General features: G+C 39.1%; 1 protein-coding gene across 6 annotated transcripts in view; it reads right to left on the bottom strand.

Moving 5' to 3' along the window:
- Positions 1-23624, bottom strand: part of akap11 (A kinase (PRKA) anchor protein 11) — a 30742-nt gene extending 7118 nt beyond the window's left edge. The window contains exons 1-11 of one of the 6 annotated variants that reach the window (XM_079617757.1): positions 23486-23624; positions 19330-19426; positions 19127-19237; positions 15974-16027; positions 15156-15287; positions 14395-14635; positions 9489-13620; positions 9198-9353; positions 7411-7494; positions 5749-5795; positions 5208-5380 (exon numbers count right to left, since the gene is read on the bottom strand). In XM_079617757.1, coding sequence (XP_079473883.1) covers positions 5208-5380; positions 5749-5795; positions 7411-7494; positions 9198-9353; positions 9489-13620; positions 14395-14635; positions 15156-15287; positions 15974-16027; positions 19127-19237; positions 19330-19392 — 5193 coding nt within the window. In that variant the 5' untranslated portion in view covers positions 19393-19426; positions 23486-23624. Of the gene's footprint in view, positions 1-5207; positions 5381-5748; positions 5796-7410; positions 7498-9197; positions 9354-9488; positions 13621-14394; positions 14636-15155; positions 15288-15973; positions 16028-19126; positions 19238-19329; positions 19427-23164; positions 23325-23485 lie in introns of those variants that run through there. The other 5 variants (XM_079617756.1, XM_079617754.1, XM_079617755.1 and 2 more) reach the window with 5 other exon arrangements.
- Between the last annotated feature and the right edge of the window lie 237 nt (positions 23625-23861).

Genomic DNA, 23861 nt, shown 5'->3' with positions numbered 1-23861 from the left:
TGATTTATATACCAGTAATAATATTTTAAAATCAATCCTAAATGTGACTGGAAGCCAGTGTAAAGACCTGAGGACTGGTGTGATATGTTCATATTTTCTGGTTCTGCTCAGGATCCTGGCGGCAGCGTTCTGTACGAGCTGCAACTGTCTTATGGTCTTTTTGGGAAGGCCAGTGAGGAGTCCATTACAATAATCCACCCTGCTGGTGATGAAAGCATGCACAATTTTCTCTAAGTCTTGACTGGAAACAAAGCATCTAATTCTTGCAATATTTTTCAGATGATAGTATGCTGATTTAGTTATTGCTTTGACATGACTACTGAAGCTAAGGTCTGACTCTAGAGACACACCAAGATTCCTGACTTGATTTTTAGTTGTTTGACCTCTAGAGTGGAGGTATGCATTCACCTTGAGAACTTCATCTTTGTTTCCAAACGCAATGACTTCAGTTTTGTCTTTGTTTAACTGAAGAAAGTTTTGGCACATCCAGCTGTTGACTTCATCAATGCATTGGAACAGGGAGTCAATGGGGCTGTAATCGTTAGGCGATAGGGCTAAGTAGATCTGTGTGTCGTCTGCATAGCTGTGGTAAGAGATTTGGTTCTTTCTCATTATTTGGCTCATTGGAAGCATGTACAGGTTGAATAGGAGTGGCGCAAGAATTGAGCCTTGAGGAACTCCGCATGTCATGGATGTCCACTCAGACTTATGGTCTCCTATACTCACATAATAACCTCTCGCTTCTAAGTATGACCTGAACCATTTCAGGACTATCCCAGAAAGACCCACCCAGTTTTCCAGCCTGTCAAGAAGTATGTTGTGATCAACAGTGTCAAATGCAGCACTGAGGTCGAGTAGTACCAGCACTGATATTTTGCCTGTATCAGTATTTAAGCGAATATCGTTAATTATCTTTATGAGCGCTGTCTCTGTGCTGTGATGCGATCGGAAACCAGATTGAAAATTGTCAAAGTATCCATTCGAGCTTAAGAATTTGTTCAGCTGATTGAAAACAACTTTTTCAATGATCTTGCCAATGAAAGGAAGATTTGAGATCGGTCTATAATTGCTTAATATAGTCTTATCAAGATTACTCTTTTTTAGGAGGGGTTTGACAACTGCAGTTTTCAGGGAGTTTGGAAAACTTCCAGAGAGAAGTGAGGCATTTACCACTTCTAGGAGATCTGCTTCTAAGCTGTTTAACACACTTTTGAAGAAAGATGTGGGAAGAGCGTCAAGGGCGCAGGTTGATGTTTTAAGGTGCTGTACGGTTTCTTCCAAAATTTTGCCATCAATTTCTTTGAAATCAGACATAGTAACTTTCTCAGGTTGTGGTCTGATCTGTCTGACCCCAGTGCAACTCAAGGATGTGCTGATCACCTTTCTGATATTATTGATTTTCTCAGAGAAGAAAGAAGCAAACTCACTGCACTTGCTGTCTGAGAGCATTTCACTGGGAATCTGGCTCGGGGGGTTCGTTAATCTTTCTACAGTAGCAAAAAGAGTGCGTGTGTTGTTTAAGTTGCTGTTAATAATATTTGAGAAGAAAGTCTGTCTAGCTTTGCCTAGTTCCATATTGAAAGCATGGATGGTGTCTTTGTAGATGTTATAATGGACTACAAGTTTTGTCTTCCGCCACATGCGCTCTGCTTTTCTGCATTGTCTTTTCATATTTTGCACTGCTGTTGAGTTTCTCCAGGGTGCCTTTTGTCTACCACTCTTCCTGACCTTCACAGGAGCAATATCATCAATTACACTTTTAACTTTTGAGTTAAAAGAATCAAGGAGAAAATCAACAGAGTCAGCAGATATGCTTGGTGTTAAAGATATAGCCTTCATAAATAGTACACTAGTGTTCTCATTTAAGCATCTCTTTTTGACAGGCACAGATCGAGCTTCAATGGCAGGAGAGATCAATATATCAAAGAAAATACAGAAATGATCAGACAGTGCTACATCCTTAATAACAATCGATGAAATGTTTAGACCCTTACTGATAAGTAAATCTAGAGTGTGTCCACGATTGTGTGTCGGTCCATGTACATGCTGAGTCAGATCAAAAGTTTTTAAAACAGTTTTGATTTCTTTTGCCATATTGTTTTCTGCATTGTCTATGTGGATGTTGAAATCTCCGGCAATAGCAAAACAGTCAAACTCTGAGGAAATGGTTGATAACAGTTCTGTAAAATCCTCAGCAAAGGCTAAAGAGTATTTTGGAGGCCTGTAAACAATGATTAGTAAAATGCGTGGAGCACCTTTTAACACAATACCCAGATATTCAAAAGACGGGTAATTACCAAATGATATTTGCTTACATGGATAGACATCTTTAAAAAGAGCAGCTACTCCCCCACCTCTCCTACCCGCTCTGCAGACACTCATAAAAGTGAAGTTAGGAGGTGATGTTTCATTGAGGACAGTTGCACTGCAGTTGTCTTCTAGCCAAGTTTCATTTAGAAACATAAAATCCAGGTTGTATGTGGTTATTAAGTCATTGACTAGAAGTGATTTATTTTTAAGTGAGCAGATGTTTAAGAGTGCTAACTTAACAGTCTTACTTTTTGTCCGCACAGCAGTCTTAGTTTGGCGTGTAATAGGCACCAGATTAGATGGGTTTGCTGTACGGCTTTTGAAGGCCTTAGACTTTCTATCATGTAATCGAACCGCAATAGAGAAAGATACAGGCACACAGGGTTCCCGCTTGTTCTGTAAACATTTGAGAAAGTTACTGTTATCATAGCGGGGACCCGACACATATCAATGAGAGCTGGTATCAGTTGTTTTTAGTTCACCTCGAGCAGAAGGAGGAGGGTGTGAGACCTGTCGTTGTGGCAGAGCCCGAAGAACTCTTGCAGGAGGAGGGGGAGGGCGAGCGGGGCCCGCTGGCTTTGGTGGTTTTGGGGCCTGCCGTTTTTTGGTTGATATCTGGGGGCTAGCAAAAGAATGGGATAGTTTGGTTCCAGCAAAGACCAGTTTTTCCATTCTCTCTGAGAAGCACAGAAGTGGAGATGCTGGAGATAGAGATAGCGTGTCTGGTGAGAGGGGCTGTTGTTGTTCTGGTGTTATCGGAGGCTGTAATATGCTGTCCTGGTTTCCCTGGCTGTTTTCCAGGAAGTCGTCCTTGGGTGTTGAATCTTGGAGCAGTTCTAGTATGTCACAGTCTGTCTGTGGGCAGGGCTCAGCTGAGATTGTGTCCGTGAGCAGAAGTTGTTGTGGCTGAGTGGTGTTATCATTGTCCTTGTGTGACGTGTCAACCGCATGTCCATTCAGGTGCTGGAGTGAAGTCCTGTGGTCATTCATACTGTGTCCAGGTGTGTGTGTGCCATTCAGGTTGAGTGGATTGGCACACACTGCAGAAGGATGATTGAGGGAGAAGTAGATATTGTCCTTTAGCACTCTTGAACCAAGTTTGTTTGGGTGGTGTCCGTCCTGTTGGAACAGTTGCCTCTGACTCCAGAAAAGATTGAAGTTGTCAATGAAGTTCACTCCTTTTATATTGCAGGTTTTTTGGAGCCATGTATTAAGCCCAAGCAACCGCGAAAACCTGTTTGTTCCTCTTGCTGGGAGTGGTCCGCTGATGAATGTTTGTACTTTCAGTCTTTTAAGTGTTTCAAGAAGTTCATTGAAATCCTTCTTAAGGAGTTCTGACTGCTCTTTATGAATATCATTTTTCCCCACATGAATGATGAGTCGATTTGCAGTCTTATGTTTCATCAGAATGTTCTCAAGTTCCCTGTTTACATCAGAAGTTGTTGCTTGTGGAAGGCAGCACGTAGTTGTATCCCTGCTACTAGTGTGTCGGATAATTGAATCACCCACTATCAGAGTCGTGTGCTCGGCTAGGCTCTGAGCTCTGTGCCGCTGTCTGCTCGACCTTGAGCGCAAGTTAGCATCAGTGTTAGCTACTGGCTTATCCAGTCTGTGTTCGATCACATTCATCACGTTTGGAGATTCCTCATTTACATTCATTAATACTTCAAATCTGTTCTCAAGATGTATAGGCGGTGGTAGGAGACCAGTGTTTGCAATCCTTGTCAGAGCCGTATCTGGGGTAGAGGATGCTATTGCGGCAATATGTGATACTCGTGACAATCTGATGTCTCGATTGCCTTTGGGTCTCGCTCCCTGTGTGTGCCATCGATTTGTAGGTCGATCGGCTTGTTTCTCTACACTCAGTATGGCCTGTTGAGGAGCAGTAGATTCATGGGGCTCACCTGCTGTATGCTGAGGGCGTCCATGACGGAGCTCTGTTGTGTGTTCCGTCTGGTTTGGTGGTCCCGCAAATAACTTTGTTTCAAGAACTGCAATCCTTTGCAAAAGTCTGTGGCAGTTAGTGCAGCAAGTAGATTCCAGAAGAGGCATTTTCTCTTATCCTTATGCAGTTGTGTTTTCTCTTCCCCGGAATGTAAACTTTCAGTGGGAGGCTGGTCGAATAAAATAATTCAGCTTTTTTGTAGTAATCCAAGCGTTTGAGCACTGTGCTGATTTGCTGAGGTTAAAATTAGTTGATAAAAGAAGATAAAATATAAAAAATATAAAAGCGATAGAGCAAAGCGCGGAGCAGTAAGCAAGAGCGTCCGAACAGTAGCTGAGCAGGAAGTGTCCTTTTATTATTTTTTATAACATAAAATTTAGAAACATTATTTTTTAAGTCTAAAACCTCATTCAAAGTGCCAGTTCAAATCCGATTTTTGTGCATATCTGATTGGAATCCTATCAAAATGTAACAAATGTGAACGTCAATTTTTTTTTTATCTCAGATTTATTTACAAATCTATATTGAGCTACATTCATATGTGGTTTGAAATCCTATACAAATTTGACAGCTATCGTTGGATTTCGCATGGTTTATGTCACTTTCTCACGCCACATAAAACATAAACATGTCAGATGTTGTTTGTTTTGAGACCGGCGGACACGACAGCACAGAATAAAGCCGCGCATACCGCCATCCTACATTTCTGCCACTGCCTCAGAAGATGAAGTAGTCTAGCGTAGTATTGTCATGTTGTAAATAAGTCAACATCTTTATTGAAAACCCCTCCACATTGCTGTTGTTTTTTTAGCCGTATGCCTACCAAAGCAAAGTCATTGCCAAAGAAACCAATGCAGATTTTTTTAGAAAAACAAAGAGCACCACGGGTCAATAATTTAGATTGGATGCACAAATAATCGGATTTGACCTGACATAGCCTAAGTGTTCTCACCTGGAGGAGGTCCTGGCCTGAGAAATGGCTGAGCTGCATTAAAGACAGATCAGCGATAGAGGCAGCGATCCACTGGAGCACAGCCGTCAGCTGGGGGTCCACAGTCCCACCCTGGACATCGGTACTGACCACCAGCAGAGCTCTTTCTGCCTGCCCATGATCCCGCACCGCTCCTGCACATACAAACCACACACATTCAGCTCATACATACACAAAAATCATCACAGCTATTAGACTACTTCAGCAAACCAGTTTCCCACGCTCTCTCTGCTAACTAGGCCAGACACAGAACTCTGCTTGAGCTCATCTGTTGACCCACATGGAGCCGGCCTGACAGTTAGAACACTAGGAACGAGGATAAATAGTCTTGTGGCTTTGACTGGGGCACGCCGAAGGTGCTCAGGCCAAGCAAGACCACTTTACATGAGTGGCAGCAAAATAAGGGCTGAAATTAGTTTAACAGTTGAGGTTTAACATCAGACCACAGAATAAACACTAGCGTTGGAGGAAAATATAAAGAAGAGATATAGTTTTCATTTACCGCCTGAATCCTCTTTGGCCTCAGCTTCCTTCTCTTCAGCATAGTCACTGTGAGGTGAAAAATATTACAGGTGTAAGAGAGTCTTAGTGACAGACTAAAGGGAACGACACCACAAACCACATGCAAAAGAGAGTGACAGAGGCTCCCAGCATTCCCATTTCTCACATAAACCAGCTCCACTGCAGTTTCAGCTACAATTCATGCCATATTTATGACTTGCCCATGCTAACGGATATTAATGCAATAGTTTTTTCTTGATGCCTTCGAATGAAAACTGTTTTAGGGAGGGGCATTATAGCAAAAAAAGTTCTCTCAATATTTATCAGACTTGCATACTAATATTTACGCAATCTAAGGAACCATCTTGTCTACCGCTATTGCTAAATATTGCTTAATTTAATATTGGCAAATAATAAGACATTTTCAAGCATAAGTTTAAATGAAATAAATATTAAAATGGGCTTTTGAAGGTATGTATCACAGTTTCCACCAATAATTTAAGCAGCACAACTGTTTTCAACATTGATAATAATAGGAAATCAATTTGAGCTGCAAATCATATTAAAAAACAGACACTGAAGACTGGAGTAATGATGCTGAAAATTCAGCTTTGATCACAGGAATAAATTATATTGTAAAATATATTAAAGTAGAGAATACTTTTAAATTGTAATAATCTTTAAGAATATTTCTGTTTTACTGTATTTTTAATCGCATAAAAATGCAGCCCTGGTGAGCAATAAGAGACTTCTTTCAAAAACATTAAAAAAAAATCTTACAGACACCAAACTGTAACTGTACTCTATACTGTTATATTATTAAATGTGAGATGGCCTTAAATACTTTTAAATCTATTTCAATGTAGTACTCATACTCACAGGTCTTTAGAAAATGTAATATAAAATACATCACAATGCAATTTTTGTTTGGCTATCACCAGCAAAATCACTGCAAACATAGTAAATATTAAATAAAAAATAAAAAAACCTAAGGAATCCTTACAAAATATAAACTTTTACAAATGATAACTTGCAATATTGTCAGATAAATCAGCAATATATTATCATTTGGGTGAGTATTTTCTAGTACAAGTTTAAATCACACTTTTCTTTTCTTTTTTAAACAAGAAGGCAATCATGACACAATATCCATTTCTGGTTGTAAATGCATGGGAATTTTTTTCCTTTTTAGATATGCTTTTTATATATTTTTCCCGTGTATGATGTAATGAATTATAAAGTGATCTCTGTTGCTTTTGTATGGAGTGAGTCACTTTGTACTCAAATGCACATGATTCATGTTGTGGACCTGAACTCTAATGAGAATTGGGGACTGGGACATCCTTTTTTTCACTCGAACAGGAAGCATGCAGTTAGAACAGATAGATCATTCTCTAGCAAATACATCACAAAACCCTTATGAAGTCAATGACCCAACCCAAACACTTCCTACACCCACAATTCCACCAACACAACACAAAGATTCAATTGACTAATTCCAAACACAGGATGGAGAACAACAAAGGGAAGTTTTGTTTCTAATAGGTAATGTTAGAAACTTGTCAGCGCTTTATCAGCGCTTGCTGATAAAAAGCTGCATGACATCATGCAGTAATTAGAGCCGTAGACGCTGGCTATGCTACACCTCTTTCCATAGACCAACCTGTCTGATGGAGAGAAGGACAAATGTTCTTCATAAACCTCGCCTTCTAAACCCAGACTGCTCCAGCTACTGCTGTTTCCATTACTGCTGGGGGAGAGAAAGAGAAGAAACACTACAAAACCATTTCTATGCAAAACTAGAAAACCTACCTGGAGCTTTATGATATTTCTGATACGATATTTATGTTGATATTAATCTATTTGCTTTTTGGTTTAAAGGGTGTTTTGTTTTGAATTCAGAAGAACCATATTTTCAACCAAACACCAATCATACCCATTAGTTAAAAAATAAAAAAATCGATTCAATCACCCACGCAATCGCATTCCCAAATGACAACGATTCGCCTATGTCTATTAAACCTTTGGCAAGTACGATCACACCGAATATTCAAATCTGTGTTAGTGCTGCCGCTGAACTAGAGAGAGCAGTTGTCATATAAACAACTTCAAAAACAGTCTTTTCAACCACGGAGTATTACTATTTCTGTTACAATCATTCAAATTATCACAAAAGTACTGGGATGGGATTACATTTTATAGATCGGATATAAACACTGATGTCTACGGTAATCACCATTTGAAAGATTAGAGCTATCAAATTAGGGGCGAGATAGGGGCGTGTTTGTTTTGGTTATTTCAAATATCAACATTGGCCAAAGGTGTTTTTCAAAAACTACTGATCCCACCTTTAAACTGATTTATGTAAATTAACTGAGTGTTAATACAGGTGTTTTTTTTATAGAATTTCTGAATTCATTCTCATTAATACTCAGTCATGAGACAATCAATTATATAAATACAAGACCCTAACCATGTTATGTAAAAATGAAATGATTAGTACAGTCCTTGAGAACATGAAACTAAAAAAAGAAAGCCGTTAACTATCATCTATATTTGAACACACTGAGAATTTATGGAGTTTCTAAGTTACTCAAGAAACACTGCCTCGAGCTGACAACCACACCTTTCACAAATATTTTGATACCTTCATGGTATCTTGGGAATGGGATATCCAAAACAAAAATTGCTCATACATTCTAACTTTCAGTTTCTTGGGAGATATTAAAATGTTGATAGAAATTGCTTCCATTGAGACACTGCAGCCAAAAACAATACTCAACAATGCTTGCCTTTGAAAGACAAGACAGTGTGAGTCAGTCGTCATGTTTTGAAGCCAAAGACACTTACATATTTCTGAGAATGTAAAACAATATCCCTAAATGCTCATCTGGACAAGGCACTAGGTGTTTTTAGCAATTTTGGAAAATGGTGAGATAATCAGCAACTCTGGCGTCAAATAAATTATAAAATGGTTTGTGTATAAAATAAATAAAGAGAACAATAAATGTTCTTTAGCAATGATGAGTCATACAGTAGTAGGTTCTTCTAGTCCACAACCTAAACTCAAACTAAACATGTGAATACAGTCAAATTACCTCAGCTGAAAACCAATCATGACTACAAATGTTTTTAAAAACACACTTAAAGACTACTATACAACTTAAGAGTGCCTGACATTGACACGACTTCACTAATTCAGTCTGAGCTTTTCAAACACAGATCTCTCCTCTAAATATTGCATTGAGGGTTTGCAATGGTCAGGTCACCACAAAGGCACTCCTTCCACTGTTAATTCACCAGATCATTATTGTCACAATGATTAGAGCCACATGCTTGTGAAAGGTGCACAAGAAAAGAAAGTGCTTTGAACTTGAGTGTGGTATTAGTCGATCAGCAATGCTTCATTTAATGCTTTGTAAGCTTGTAAGTGTGGTGGGACTTGTTCACCTGTCACTTAGATGGTGAAAGCTGCTGCTCTCATCTGGGTGGTCTTCTTCAAAACTCAGATTGGACCAACTACCAAGACTGTCATCACCAACACTCAAACTAAGCTGTTGACTCACTGTTGACTCCGTCACATTGACGCCATCCCTTCTAGGAGTACTGAAACACAGCAAGTCATCAATCATGATGAGGAAATACCAAAAAAAAAAAGTTACAAAATCTAGGAAAACCATGGATGAGCAATTTTAATTGATAGCCTGTACGTATGACCCTGTGAAAACTGTGTCACTTTACCCAAGATTGACGGTTTGGCAGACGTTGGACAATGCGGACGTCATAATCTCTGTGGTCAGACTTTCTGCAAAGCTTGCGCCATCATGACCAATTCCACTGTCTGCATTCAAGCTGGTGCAGCTCAGCTCCTTTTTGGCTTTCTCAATGACACTGGACACCATTTCTTCAGCAAAAGCAGCTCTCTTCTCCAAATCAATGTGAATTCTAGGTATTTCCAGTCCAGCCACTGAATCAGATTCTTGTTGCCTTCTGATTTTCAATCCCTGGAAACCACGACGACCATCTCTACTGCAAAACAGGCATTCTCGACCTTGGCAGTATCGGCAGGTTTGATATGCCTCAGCCAGCTTTTCTGTGAAGGAATTAGGTTCAAGTGCCCTCCTGTCCCCAGCTGCCTGAACACATGCTGGCCCCAGCGTCATTTCCAATGTATCATCAACAATTTTCCTGGCATAATGTTCAATCACTTGCATGACACTGTTGTTGCTTTTGCTATCATTTAAGCTGCTCGTACTATGATACAGCCTGTTAGTTTCAGCGTACGTTAAAAGAGAGCATGAAAATGTACTTTCGTGCATGTCACCGACACTGGATTTCCTGTAGAGGCAAGAATCAGTCAGCGATTTAGGCAGTCTAACTGAAGACATTCTCAGCTTTCTCGTAACATCACATGTGATGTTGTAGGCAAGAGATTCTGCAAAGTTCACAAGTTCTACATATTCGTTACTGCTAATGTCTTGATCATCTTGACAAGCACATGGCAGAGATTCACAAGAGGATCCATCTTTTCCATCAGTAAGTGCAGTGTGGGATGACTTGGATATGGGACTTTGAGAAACATCAGGACTATGATCATTGTGTAAACGCCTAGAGGAGTGTAGCCTCAAAGGATACCTCTGCTTTATTTTTCGTGCCGCATGAGCCAGGCCAGATTTAATAGATCGATAAGCCAAACGAGTGGCATACTGATCCAATATAAGCTCTCGGTTGCCTCCCTCTTTCTTGAGCACCTTAATGAGGTATCCTGCATACTCGTCAGTGACACTCTCGCAACTTGGATAATCTGATGACATCCCACTTGCTTGGACGTCACCAGACCAATTTCCCAAAAGGCCGTCTCCACTCGGACACTTGTCAACAGAGTTTACAGATCCTCTTTTTAGCGTTTTGTGACGACAGTGGGTTGAACTCATCATCCTCTTGACATCGTTGATGACTTCTCCAGCCACTTCTCCAGCATATGTCCACAAAGAATTCAAAGTCTGTTCAGAAAACTGTGCGCTATGCAAGGCAACACTGTCACCCTCAGCCTTCTTCACATCTCCAAGGCTTAGTGTGTCCATCTCAGTTGCCATGGAAACAATGTGGCACGCTAAACGCTCTGCATAATGGAGCGCACTCCTCTCAAACATTCTGTTCCTGACATTGGGACTCAGCTCTGACTGGCAGTTTCTAGTGTGTGGACCATCTTTCTGGGTCTCCTCCTCATCTTCATTGCTACCAGCTTCTTCAGAGAGAGACCTAATGAGTTTCAGCATGAAATCGGCCTTGTCTGAAACTGAACCAGCTTCTTTTGTGTCGGTGGCAGGCGGGTAATAAGGGGTGGACGGAGGGGTCGCAGGAGAAAATTCTTTTGCAAGCGTACCTTTGAGCTTCTTCGAGAACTGTCTGATCTGTTTCTCACTGTGCTCATCTGATGGCTGCTGAGGACTTGAGGGTGGAGTGCTAGGGATTTCAACTGATTTCGTTCCAGAGTTGCTGTTTGAAAAATCCTCTGCACCTACTTTTCTACCACCACAGGAGCCAACTTCAAAACTGGGCACTTCCAGTGTGTCCCTTCTCACGACAGAACGGACCTCTGAGGTGAGCTTGGAGACTGGACATGCACTTCTGGTGGATGGGTCACTAGAGTCCTTTGATACCAAGTGAGAGGGAATCTGAAGGGAACCTCTCTGAGTCGACACATTTGATTTAACATTCCCTTGGCTTGGAGTGGATATGCGAGCTGTGATTGTTTTGCTCAAAAAGTCTGCACAGTCCTCTACTTTCTTCTTTACTTTTGTCGAAGAATTCATTAGATCGAATGCCTCACCTACTATAGTGTCCACCATATTCCCAGAGAAGTTTTGAAAAGTTTTTCCAATTGAGGGCTTACCAGAATCACTTTCAACAGACATGCTGTCAACAATTTCCTCACCACTGGCAGAATCCTGGACTCTTGCAGGACCTGGCGATGAACCAGACTGAGATGCTGCAGACGTATCTGAGGCTGATGATGTTACTTCCACTTGGCAACAAATGGTTCTTTTAGGGCTGGTCTGACACACGTGACCAATACTAGATTTAGACTGAGTAGGTTCGTCTGAGTTGTGTACATGGGATATGACATTGCCAGCCACAGGAACTGGAACACAACTGGCGATACCTGACACACAATACAAGGCTTTCTTCACTGTACAACCATCCTGCTCTTGATTTGTAGCCTCTGTGACAGCCTGAGATCCAGGATAGCTTGTTTGGGCACTGCAGGTTTTAGTAATGAGAGAACTATCTTCAGCACTCACGTAGCAAATATTGTCTACTGACACACTGATAGCTGCCTGGGTAGTGAATGTCACATCAGCTTGTGAGAGCTCTATAAAAGCCTCTTGGAGAACGGACTCCGACAGATCAGAGGCATAGGATGAAACCACTTCCTCCTCTTCGTCAAACGACCAGTCACCTGGTGTGAGTAACGTCGAGGGATGTGCAAACTGGCAAACCTCCATAATTCCTTCAAACACTAATTCCTCAGCAAGATCTGCAGCAAATTGCGTGACCGTGTTGTTGAAAATCTGCTTTTTCACAAACAGAAACTCTTTAAGGGCTCCAGAAACAGCTTCCCCTACTAGGAAACCAGCTAGACCGTTTACGGCACGCTCTTTTAACACGTATGCATGGCGCATACCTATCTCATGAAAGGCCATTTGAAATACTGAAGATGTCAGCTTTGCAGCCAAATGGCAAAGTGTGGTGGTACAGGAGGACACACCTTTCTGCAAGTCCCTTAAGGCACTTCCAAGGCTCATTTCGACTAAGTCTGTAGCAAACCTCTGAATCCCATCCTTAAGAGACTGTGATTGGGATTTAGTGATGGTGACTGTCTCCTGGATGTCTGAAAGCTTCATTAGATGCCCATTAGTGTTTTGGAACTCCTTATGACACACACAGCTCAAGTTCTTATTAATGTTAAAATCAACAGGGGAGGAGTACCCACAGACCGATCCAAGGATTTCTTTTGACAGGTTGTTGGCAAAATCTGCGTACGTTTTGTACAGTGAGCAAAGGTCCTGTGGTTTACGTAATTCTGAGCCATCAACATCTGCCTTCCAAAAATACTCTAAGGACCCTCCTTCTCCCAGTGGGCTAAATGCAGATGAACGAACTGGACTGAAGAGCGGCCCGCTTTCCTCGCAGGGAGTCCTCGCTGGCCGTGGGGTATCTGGTGATTCAGAGTGAATACTGTACGGTGATCCTGGTTTAAGTGGAGTTGGTTTCTTGACATTGGCTGGAAGAGTCCTATGATCAAACTTGTGAGGATTCATTGCTGTGGTCGAGCACCCCCTTGATACAAATCTACATCCAGAGTTGTCAACATACTTCTCTGTTTGACCAGGGAGGGGCTGTTGTTTAAAGACCTTGATGTTGGAATCAGAAGACTGGTCTAGTTCATCAAACTGATCAAAGCTGTCGAAAAATTCACTGACTTCTGAGTCAGAGTCTTCAACTCCATCCTTTAGAATGGGGATCTTGGGAATGTCAAGTTTTGCTTTAAGACTCTTCTGGTATTCAACTTCATCCAGGAATATAATAGGACTGGGACTTGAGCAGTCTGAATCATCTGACTCTGTGGCGGATGTGGAGGTAACACGTCCTTTTGGCAGACTGCTAAGTCCATACGAGATCTCTGAAATTTCAGGACACTCTGTTGACTTCAGGACAGTTTCTAACACTTCTGCAGCAGTCTTTCCCCTGTGCACTAACTTCCTGGGAATGGAACTTATAATAATACGAGATCCAGTTAAGTCTTTTAAATGAGTGTAAGGGACGGTCTGGGATGCCACATCCCTTTGGTTCCTCTGACTATGGACACCTGCAAGAACAGAGAACAGTTCGTAAGAACAGAATAATTATTAACATAGGTAATTATTTCAATATTTCAATTAAGGTTACTTGATAATCTAAAGTTAACGTCTTGTTTTTAAAAGGGTTTAAATAAAAGCTTATTTTATTTATTTATACTATCATTCAAAAGTTTGTGGTTGTTAGTGTTTTTAAAATAAGTATTTTAAATGCTCACCAAGGCTGCATTATAGTAAAAGCATTAATATTGTGACATTGAAAAATTATACAATAAAAAAACATTTATTTAAAATTTGCAGTCACATGATCCTTCAGAAATCATTTTGGTTTGGTTCTCAAGAATCATTATCAATGTTGATGTTTGTTTGTTTAATGTTTTTAACGTCATGTTATGCATTGTGGCTATTTACTATGCAAACACAAGGTCAATATCACAATCCATAAAAAAAATATTATTATATAAAACATTTCAACTTGACAAGATAGAAATTCTAAAATATATTTGATACATTCTGAAATATCCTTATCAATGTTAAAAACTTTTTTTTTTCTCAAAGGAATAGCATAACAAAAATATATATATATACTATAAATATCTGTACTATCCCTTTTGATCAATTTAGTGCAACCTTGCTAAATAAAATTCTTAATTTCTTTAAAAACATCTTACAGACCCTTCACTTTTGAACAGTGTATTTTAAAACAAAAATCCTTCAGCTATTTTGAGAAGCATAGATAGCTAGTGACCAGTAACCATAAAAGTTTTTAAAATGCTTTTAATTACCTGTATGCTCCTCTTCAAGATGTTCAAAAGCAGTAACAAAGTCCTCCTCGATAGAAGAGACAGACTGATTGGTGTCGTCATCCTCAGCTTGACATGCTTCTGAAGTGCCTCTCTGCAGAACATGCAACTCCATGGCATACCTTATCCCAGCTGTGTATCGAGCCAACAACCCCAGCATGGTGCAAACACTAATCTGAGGAGTGGGGCCATGTCTCAATATACACAAGGCCCTTGAACAGCCCTGAAGGTGAAAGAAAAAAGAACAACGATTGCATTTTTTAAAAGAAAATTAATGAATAAAAAAATAAAACAAATGCTAGAATGACATGATATAAGCCTTTACGTCATGATAAATCATCAAGTTAAATTGTTAGAATAAACGTAATGTTAATATTTAAGATAAACATCATTCAGGCTGCAAACTGTCAATCCCTAAACTGACAATTTCTTTGAGAAGTTGTGATATTTTGACTTCTCACGGCACTCTTATTTGAAAGAAAACATGCAATCTCTTGTTATGTCTGAAAAACATTTGTGGTTTGATGAAATGCTCAGAGTACAAAACTTAATACCATGGCTGCCTTCCACAAGGTTAGTTCTGTTTAGACCCAATTTCACACAAAACAACATCACAAATTTAGAAACCCAGACAAAACATTGAAAGACACCTGATATCAAAATAATAACAGCAGCAAACACACGCCTCAAACAAAACATAAACATACTGTCAAATACTCAAGCATAATATACAAAACACGAACCTGAGAAACACTGTCTTTCCTCTCAAAGGGTCTTTTAGGGTCTTTGAGGAGCAGAATCTCTTCATCTTTAAGGGTATGTACATGCAGTGATCTGAGCAACTCCATCATCTCAGTGGAGAGGGACGTCAGAGCCTGTGGACATTAAAGAATCCTTGACTTTAGGATCCAACAAAGGATGCCTCTAATGTTGCATCTATTTTGTGCTCTTTGCTGAGCCACTGTTCTTTACAAAGAAATTAAATAATACAAAAAATTAAAAGGTAAACCCCTTTTTTAAGGGAGCTTTAGTTTATGAAGTAAAAACAATTTGTTGGAACAATTTTATATTTATGTTTTTGAAAGATGTCTCTTATGCTCATCAAGGCTGCATTTGTTTGATTAAAAATATAGTAAAAATAGTGAAAAATTATTACAATTGAAAATAACTATTTTCTATTTTAATTTAATGTATCCCTGTGATGCAAAGCTGAATTTTCAGCATCATTACTCCAGTCTTCAGTGTCACATGATCCTTCAGAAATCATTCTAATATGCTGCTCAAGAAACATTTGTTATTATTATCAATGTTAAAAACTGGTATGCTGGTTTTCTGGAAACTTTTTTTGTCAGGATGTTTTGATGAATAGAAAGTTTAAAAGAAGAGGATTTATTAGAAATAGAAATCGTTCGTAACATTTTAAATGCATTTACTTTCACTTTGGGTCAATTTTATGTATCCTTGCTAAATATACTGTAAGTATTAATTTCTTTAAAAAAATGTATATCTTACTGACCCCAAACTTTTGAACGTTAGTGTCAGCAGCACAAAAAGCACATACCTGTAAGGTGAAATCCTCCCCCTCAGCATGACTGGGTAAGCATACGTAATGTACCTACGAAAGAGAAGAAGAAACAATCATGCCAATCATATTTAAATTATGTAACATAGATTCCATTAAAATGTTCAAAAACACAAGTGCAAAACATGGTGACTTTGTGCAGATTTAAATTAAGTCACTGTCAGTCCCTTCAGTTCAAACATGTTTCTTTTTTTATGCACATTAACCTTACCGACTAATGTTTGTTAACATTTTCTATTGATCATGGATGCAGTAAATGCATGATGATCAAATTATCATTATATTTTACAGAAAACCTTTATTTTATGGAAAACTGCAAGCTGTTAACATGCAGGGAGCCTATAACTATAAATCATTAGAAAGGTCTTATTATAAAATATTAAATTATGATAAAAATCTGGGTTACACTTTATTTTAAGGTGTCATTGTTAGTGTAATTATATTTTTAAGTACTGAGTAATATTAATTAACTAAATGTACTTACTATAGGGTTAGGGTAGGATTTGGTTGAGGGTTAGTTGCATGTAATTATGCATAATTTACTGTTATTACTATGGTAAGTACATGTAAATAATGTAACAAGGACACTGTAAAATAAAGTGTTCCCAAAGTCTGTGAAGGTAATTTCTTAATTCTACTACCACTACAGAGAAGAATAAAAAACTACTGTACACTGCTCTACACTGGAGAAAAACATATGAATTGGCATAAGTTTACTTCAAATGTATTTCTTTCCTATTTTTTTTTAAAACCTAAAATAGGGTGTTGTGGACATTAGTCAATACACGCATAAATTGTAATGTGTTTCATTCATACTCGAGGCCGGAAAGCTATTTGTAGGCGTCGTAAACCATATTGGACGTTATCGAGTGCACTCATTCAATCCCATAATGCATCGCAATAACAATTGTACAACTGATGTGCACTCAACGTCTAGAGATTACCCATAATGCACTGCGTACCAAATAAATTCCCAAATCTGACCAGAAGATGGCGCCCGCAGTTGAATCATCCGTACTGGTGGCTACAGCATAATATCATACAGGAATACATTTCCTTTTTACTTTATAATTAAATAGTTTAATTAAGGTTTATACAGGCTAGATACCACGACAGAGTTTGCTACTGGAGCTGCCAGTTTGCTAAGTTTAAAACAATTATTAAACAGCAAGAACAAACTATGCAAAAGCAGCAGCCCTTCCGGCACACGAATTTACTCACTCGTAACCATTCACTCCCTCAAGTGGACTATACTAGTGGAGTAATGTAGGGAATGGTGAATGAGGGTAAAGGGTTGATTTTAAACACAGCTTAAGTGAACCGACCATGTCCAGTAAACACTCGATTAAAAGAGCTCCTTTGTTGGACTAGAGCAGGTTTGTAAATGCTTCTCATTACAAGTTTAGAGAGATATTTGGCATGTGTTGCTTTTACAAATGCACATTATAAGTGACAGCTCTGATCAGAGTGCTGCGATTCACCATGAAACACTGCGCATATGTATTTAATTAAAACTTTGTGATTTTTTATAATCGCGATTTGGGTTATTTGTGCAGCCCTAGATTAACCTCACACACAAACAAGCACACAACAAACTCCCACTTCACACAAACAAGCGGGTCTGTCTCACACACACACATGCAAACTGTATCGCACGTGTGTTACTGTGATCAAATTATTAATCGCACAGACCTATTTTTTCGTAGCACGTGTGACAATGTCGCACTGCACAGCCCTGTGGAGGGATGTTGTGCCGTCCCCTGGAAATATAGTGCCTTATGGACAGGTTTGCATTATCTGATTTACTTTAGTTAACAATGCAGACAGTGTGTGCAAATAAACTAAAATATCACTCCCTTTCATGAGGATTACAACAAGGCAACATGGAAGAATGCCACCTCAACATGAAGGAAACAAGCTGCACTGCAACTTTCTTTTTTTTGAATTTGACAATTGACTCAAGCCTCGTGAGATGCGCTCATGTATATAATGAGGTGAGATGCAACAGTCATACTGCTGCACTGTCCCAGTTGCCTCTAAACGCTATCTTATCACCAATATCTTTTGTCATGGAGGCTTTCAAAATCACTCAGCTCAAAAAGAGGTCACAAAACATTTAAACTGATACATCTGTAAGCATTATTCAATCAAAGGAATACAGGGGGTTCAATAAACCCAATAACAAATCGTCAGCATTTGTTGCATATTAATGCTGATTAGCACAAATATAAATTAGAATAGTCTCTTGTTTTCTCGAACAAAGTAAAAAAAGAGGAATGGATGGGGGCAATTACAATGGAAGTAAATGTGGCCGTTTTTTGAAGGACTTAAAACGAAGAAATGTGAAGCTTACTTTCATAAAAGCACTTACACTCATTCTTCTGTTAAAATGTGTTTATTATTTGAGCTGTAAAAAACTATTTTTACAGTCATTTTAGAGTTTATGGCATTATTTTGTCATGAAAATGAGGTTGTCAAATTAAATCTAACTTTACACAGAAGACATTAGAATGCGATTTTATTTCACACCAATATGTTCAAACATTACGCTTGCATCTTGCGAATACTATTGAAATGTTTACCACAACTGATGTGTGCGTTGATAAATATGTGAATAAAAGCCTAAATTAAATCTGTTCATCATTTAAAGCGATCGTGTCTGTTAGAACATTTTGCCTAAATCGCTCAATTCATGTGGATACGTTTTACACTTTCTTTATGAACTTTTTGAAGTGTCAAAGTGGTAGTTGCATAGCTGTCAATGGAGGGTCAGGGGTCATCGGATGCCCATTTTCCACAAGTTGGCATGATTCTTTAGGGTCTTCATGTAAAGTTTGTAACATACTTTGGTTAAAATTCCTCAATGGTTGTGTAAAACATATGTATGGTGGTTGTGTTCACACACATTTATATGCAAACACAATATAAAAGTGAATTTTGCATCCGATGACCCCTTTAAAATATCTTCATCAGTGTTTTGCAGAGTTTGGAACAACACGAGGGTGAGAATATGATGACCGAATTTTCATTTTTGGGTGAACTATCCCTTTAACTGTGACATTGATTCCACAAGCATGCATATAAAAACATGCACATGGAAGTCTGAAATGAATGGCAGTGTGTGACCCTTACTTCTGATAAAAACTGTGGATCTTTATTATGCAGCTCCACTACCACATTGCACAGCTCCTTCTTGTGTTTCAACAGGCTCTTCAGGCACAGGTTTGAGCCCTCGCGGATGGTCTGCTCAAACCAACATAAAGCTTGTTAGAAATGACAGGAGATTCAAAAAAATTAATGCAACAAATGTTTGAGCAGAACAGTAGACAACATACCTCTTTCTTCATAGTGGCCCGGCTCTTTAACGGGACCCCTCTGATCCGGGCACAGGCGTCCATGACGTTGCAGGGCAGGACAGGAGGATATCCTCTCCTTTAAGAGAGAAGATTGGGTTAAATTAATCAACCATTTTCTTTTTAGCTACCAACAATTAAATCGGATTAACAATTAAATCACCACCACTCTTCTGACATGTATGTCAGCATTTTTGGTTATGTCATCATCACAGCAAAAACAACAATTATACTCTGATGACATTGTCACAGTGGCTTTCGGTTCACAACATTCAGAGTTCATATGAACACAAATCGGATTGGATTCACTCAGGCCGACCACAATTAGTGTTTAGGTAGTTTTCATGTAAACATACCAAGTGTTTGCAATATAAAAAAAATGAAGAATTAAAGGTAATGAAGATTTGGACCCCATTGACTTTTCACTCAGATTAATCATTTAGAAAATTTGGAACGACATGTATATTAGTAAATGACAGAATTAAAAATGTTGAGGTAACTACGCCTTTAAGTTGGATTATGTTAGAAATCACATGACTTATGGGTACAACATGGGCTTTCCAGCTGCTCCAGTCAGACAGAAACACAGGGGCAAATATGAGAAAACTGAAAACTACCTAAACAGTGAAAGTTGAACAAGTCCGTATCTTTAACGTTATGCAGCCTACAGCAGTCAAATTATCTTGGGCCATCTGTGCGCGCGCGGTACACCAATATGTTGGAAAAATGTAGGTCAAGGCTATATGACGGCCCAATGTCAGGCTGTTATCACATTCTCACATAGCCTGAACCGAAACAGTGTGCTGTAGCAGTGAGATCTTATCTGTGACTGCAGAAGCTTGCGTGAAAGAAGCGAAGAGGGATTTGAAACAGAATCTGATAAACTAGAGAGAGAAAAAAGCAGCAGCAATTGTCACATGCAGAAGGCTACCTCTCGAGTAGCAGTTTGGATGAGTGCATCCATCTGTTATTGTGGGTTAATAAGGCCTCAGAACTAAATCTCTCCTTGAATGCTTGCTCAGATTAAATTATAATACACCATTTGTTCACGGCCTGACAAACAAGTTTGTTTAAGGCCTATGAACTGAAATGGAAAGTTTGTTTTTACTAGAAAACAAACATGGCTTGAGTTCATAATGGCCTTGGTTCCAGAAGTATTTTTCCCACTCATTTTCCTCAAGTGATTTCTTTAAAAGTCTTCGTTAAAGCGTCATAAGCAATGAACCACACAAACCAGCTACGAGGTAAATCACAACATGACACACTTTGATTTGAAGCAAAAAGTAATTGAAAATCAGAAAAAAAGATGTCCAACCCGCCTGTCAATGTATTTTCATACCTCTGCGCACCTCATCACACGTCATCAGCGCGTTTCATGCTATGCAGAATTAGACAGATGTCAGTCACTGAACACCGCAACCGAAACAACAGCCACCTTTTACTCTTGAACTAAAACAATGAGCTTATGCTGCGTTCACGCCATAACTACAGTAATTTGGAAGAGATGTAAACTAGTGACGATTTACCAACATTCTACACAATGGGCCCCATTTCATGCTCTGAAACGCAAGTATCAAACGCGAAACGCAAGTAATTTTGTGGGCCGATCCCGGGCGCTGTTGCTATTATACCAGCGGGATAAATGACTCTTGCGCCCGAAAGATTATTGCGCATTATTCATAGGTGTGGTTTGGGCGTAGGGCTGTAAACGATTAATCGCGATTAATCAAATCCAAAATAAAAGTTTGTACATAATGTATGTGTGTGTATTGTGTATAATTATTTTGTTTATATAAATACACACACATGCATGTATATATTTAAGATTTTTTATTTATTTATATATAAAATAGTTCTATTTTTATATAAAATAAATCATATAAAAATATATATGCCGTATATAAATGCAAATATTTCTCAAATACAAGCATGTGTGTGTATTTATATACACAAAATAATTATACACAATACACACACATATATTATGTAAACACAAACTTTTATTTTGGATTCGATTAATCGCGATTAATCGTTTACAGCCCTATTTGGGCGTAACGTGAAATAAACCAATCAGAGCGTCATCTCACATTCCCTTTAAGAGCAGGCGCGCTTGTTCCATGGCGGATTGCTATTATAACAGCGGATTTGACAGGCGCACGCCAGGAGCGATTTACAGGCGAGGAGACCGACGTTCTAGTCAGGGCCGTAAAAGACAGAGAAGTGACAATGTATGGGGATGGGAGAAACCCACCCAAATTAGCTTTGGTTAAACAGGCGTATAATAATTTGGGTAAATGTGTAATCTAGATTTATGCCTATTTTTTTTCACATCTTCATGGACACAGCAATGATTTCCCTCGTGTGGGAATTGTTATTTATTTAAATACATTATTATTTTTCCTTGTAATAATGTATGATTTGCAAAAATGAAAACTGCTGTGTCTGTTTAGATGAGAGAATCAAAGTGTATGCACGTTGTTCACATGCTACATAATGGCCAAGCATGCGCCCTTAAAATATCATATGAGTAACGCACAACACACCACTGTCTTTAGACTGAGTTTTTCCTGGTCAGTGGTGGAATTGTTTTCTCAAACGGCAAAATAGCACCAGGAACGTTTGCACCGGAACACGCCTCCTCTTTTCACAGAACCGCCCCCGCGAGCGCAAGTTCATTCCCTAATTTACCGACGTGCGTCTGTGGATGGAAAAGTCCGCTGTGCGTCGGGTGCAGAATAGGAATGATACATGTGTCGGTGTACAAAGTCAATTGCGCTGGGTGCAAGATAGGGCCCAATATGTTCTTCTGTGTCAAACAGGTTTGAAACGACCTAATAAAGAGAAAAAATATTGGGGTAAACTATCCCCTTTCCCTCCATTTCTGTTGGCCCAGAGCATTTCCACAGAATTGAATCCTGCTTAGTGCGGCAAGTCTTTCTCACTAAAGAAGTGCTCACACCTGAGTGCTGAAATAGGTCAGACTTTGATGCATTTCAGCATGACAGTGTGTGGGTGGGGACTGCAAAGGTAAACATTATTTCTAAGAATTCAGCACACAAAATAAGTATGTTTACTGCAAGCCTGAACCCCAGCAGTTAAAGTCGACACGAAACCGAAGTTGCAATAGTCTCTTCTTCCTTACTTATACTTGACGTATATCCGAGTCAAACTGAGAAAGAAAAAATGGGAATACTTGATTTTGTCAATTGGGAATTCACTGGATGGTTGGATCAATGTGGTTTGCTATTGCTGTGATGTCATGTGAGTGACAGGTTGTCCAGCCCTCCTGTCAGTAAACACGTCATTAGAGAAGAGATGTTGCTGCAAGAGGGAGGGGAAGTTATTTTGATTATTAGGCACATGAATATATAGAAAAATATGTACACAGATAAATTATTTATAATAAGTACTGAAATATTCCATAAAATAAAAAGTCAATTTTGATTTCATGGTGACTTTAACATTAGCAACTGCTGGCTGCTGCATGTGATCTGTGCTGAGAGCATCACCAGGGTCAAATGATTTCCTGAAACCAACAGATGTTTATGAGATCTCACTGTTCTGTTCCCAGCTTATAAAGGGGAGTGGCTGTGTACAAAACGACACGCACATCATTCTTGCCACATAATATAATACCCTAAATTACAACTGTCAATAATGCTTCAAACGTGTTAAAATACGACCCAGCACAACCCCCAGCTCTGACAGCCGCATGTTACCATGACAAACCGCCATTTGACTATTATAAGAAACGTTTTGAAGCTCTTCAAGATGTCAGTTAATCTGCAGTCACGGATATGTCATATCTGATACTTACCTCTCATTATCGGTTTGATGATTCGTTGTTTTCATTGTCAGGCATCGTCACGGTACAGGCAGTATGACTTAACTTACATGAATTACCGCGGAGTTTGTTTAAGAATTATGCACGTGAAAGCATTATCAGGAATGTGTTTATGTGCGGTTTAATGTTAAAGCCTGGTGATGTCATCACAGACGCAGCTGGCTCGCGCATTAGCATCAGGCCTGTGATAACATCAGTCGTGATCCGCATCATTGACAACAATCAACGGGTTTATAACTGCTCTGTGATTTATACTGGAAAATTACATGCAAATGAAATTGAAGCGAGTCTCACCTTGTAGTGATAGAGCCGTGCAGTGGGCAGCTAGTTGCTCTTACCCCCGTTCATTTCATGAAAACAAGACGAGCAGCCGAAATAATCCAACCCGGAGCGGCGGTTGAGAGCAGTTGAGCGCAGAGTCACTGATGGGACTAAGCTAAACAGGCAACATAAATAAATAAATAAATATAAAGGCAACATAAATAAATAAATACAATTTAATGTAGTATTTTATTATTTTAATATTCTTTTTGTCGTTTCACTTTCTCTTTGGGATATATTACCATGTAAATATCAGGCTAGCAGTTACAGTTTGATGAATTTATTGGATAATGATGATAATGGTTGCTATAATTTACTATATAAAAAAGCATACTATTTGTATTACCAC

The sequence above is a fragment of the Phoxinus phoxinus genome (assembly GCF_949152265.1).
Source record: "Phoxinus phoxinus genome assembly, chromosome: 7".
NCBI lineage: Eukaryota > Metazoa > Chordata > Actinopteri > Cypriniformes > Leuciscidae > Phoxinus > Phoxinus phoxinus.
Note: the sequence above shows the minus strand (reverse complement) of the source record. Positions and strands in the feature narration are given on the sequence as shown.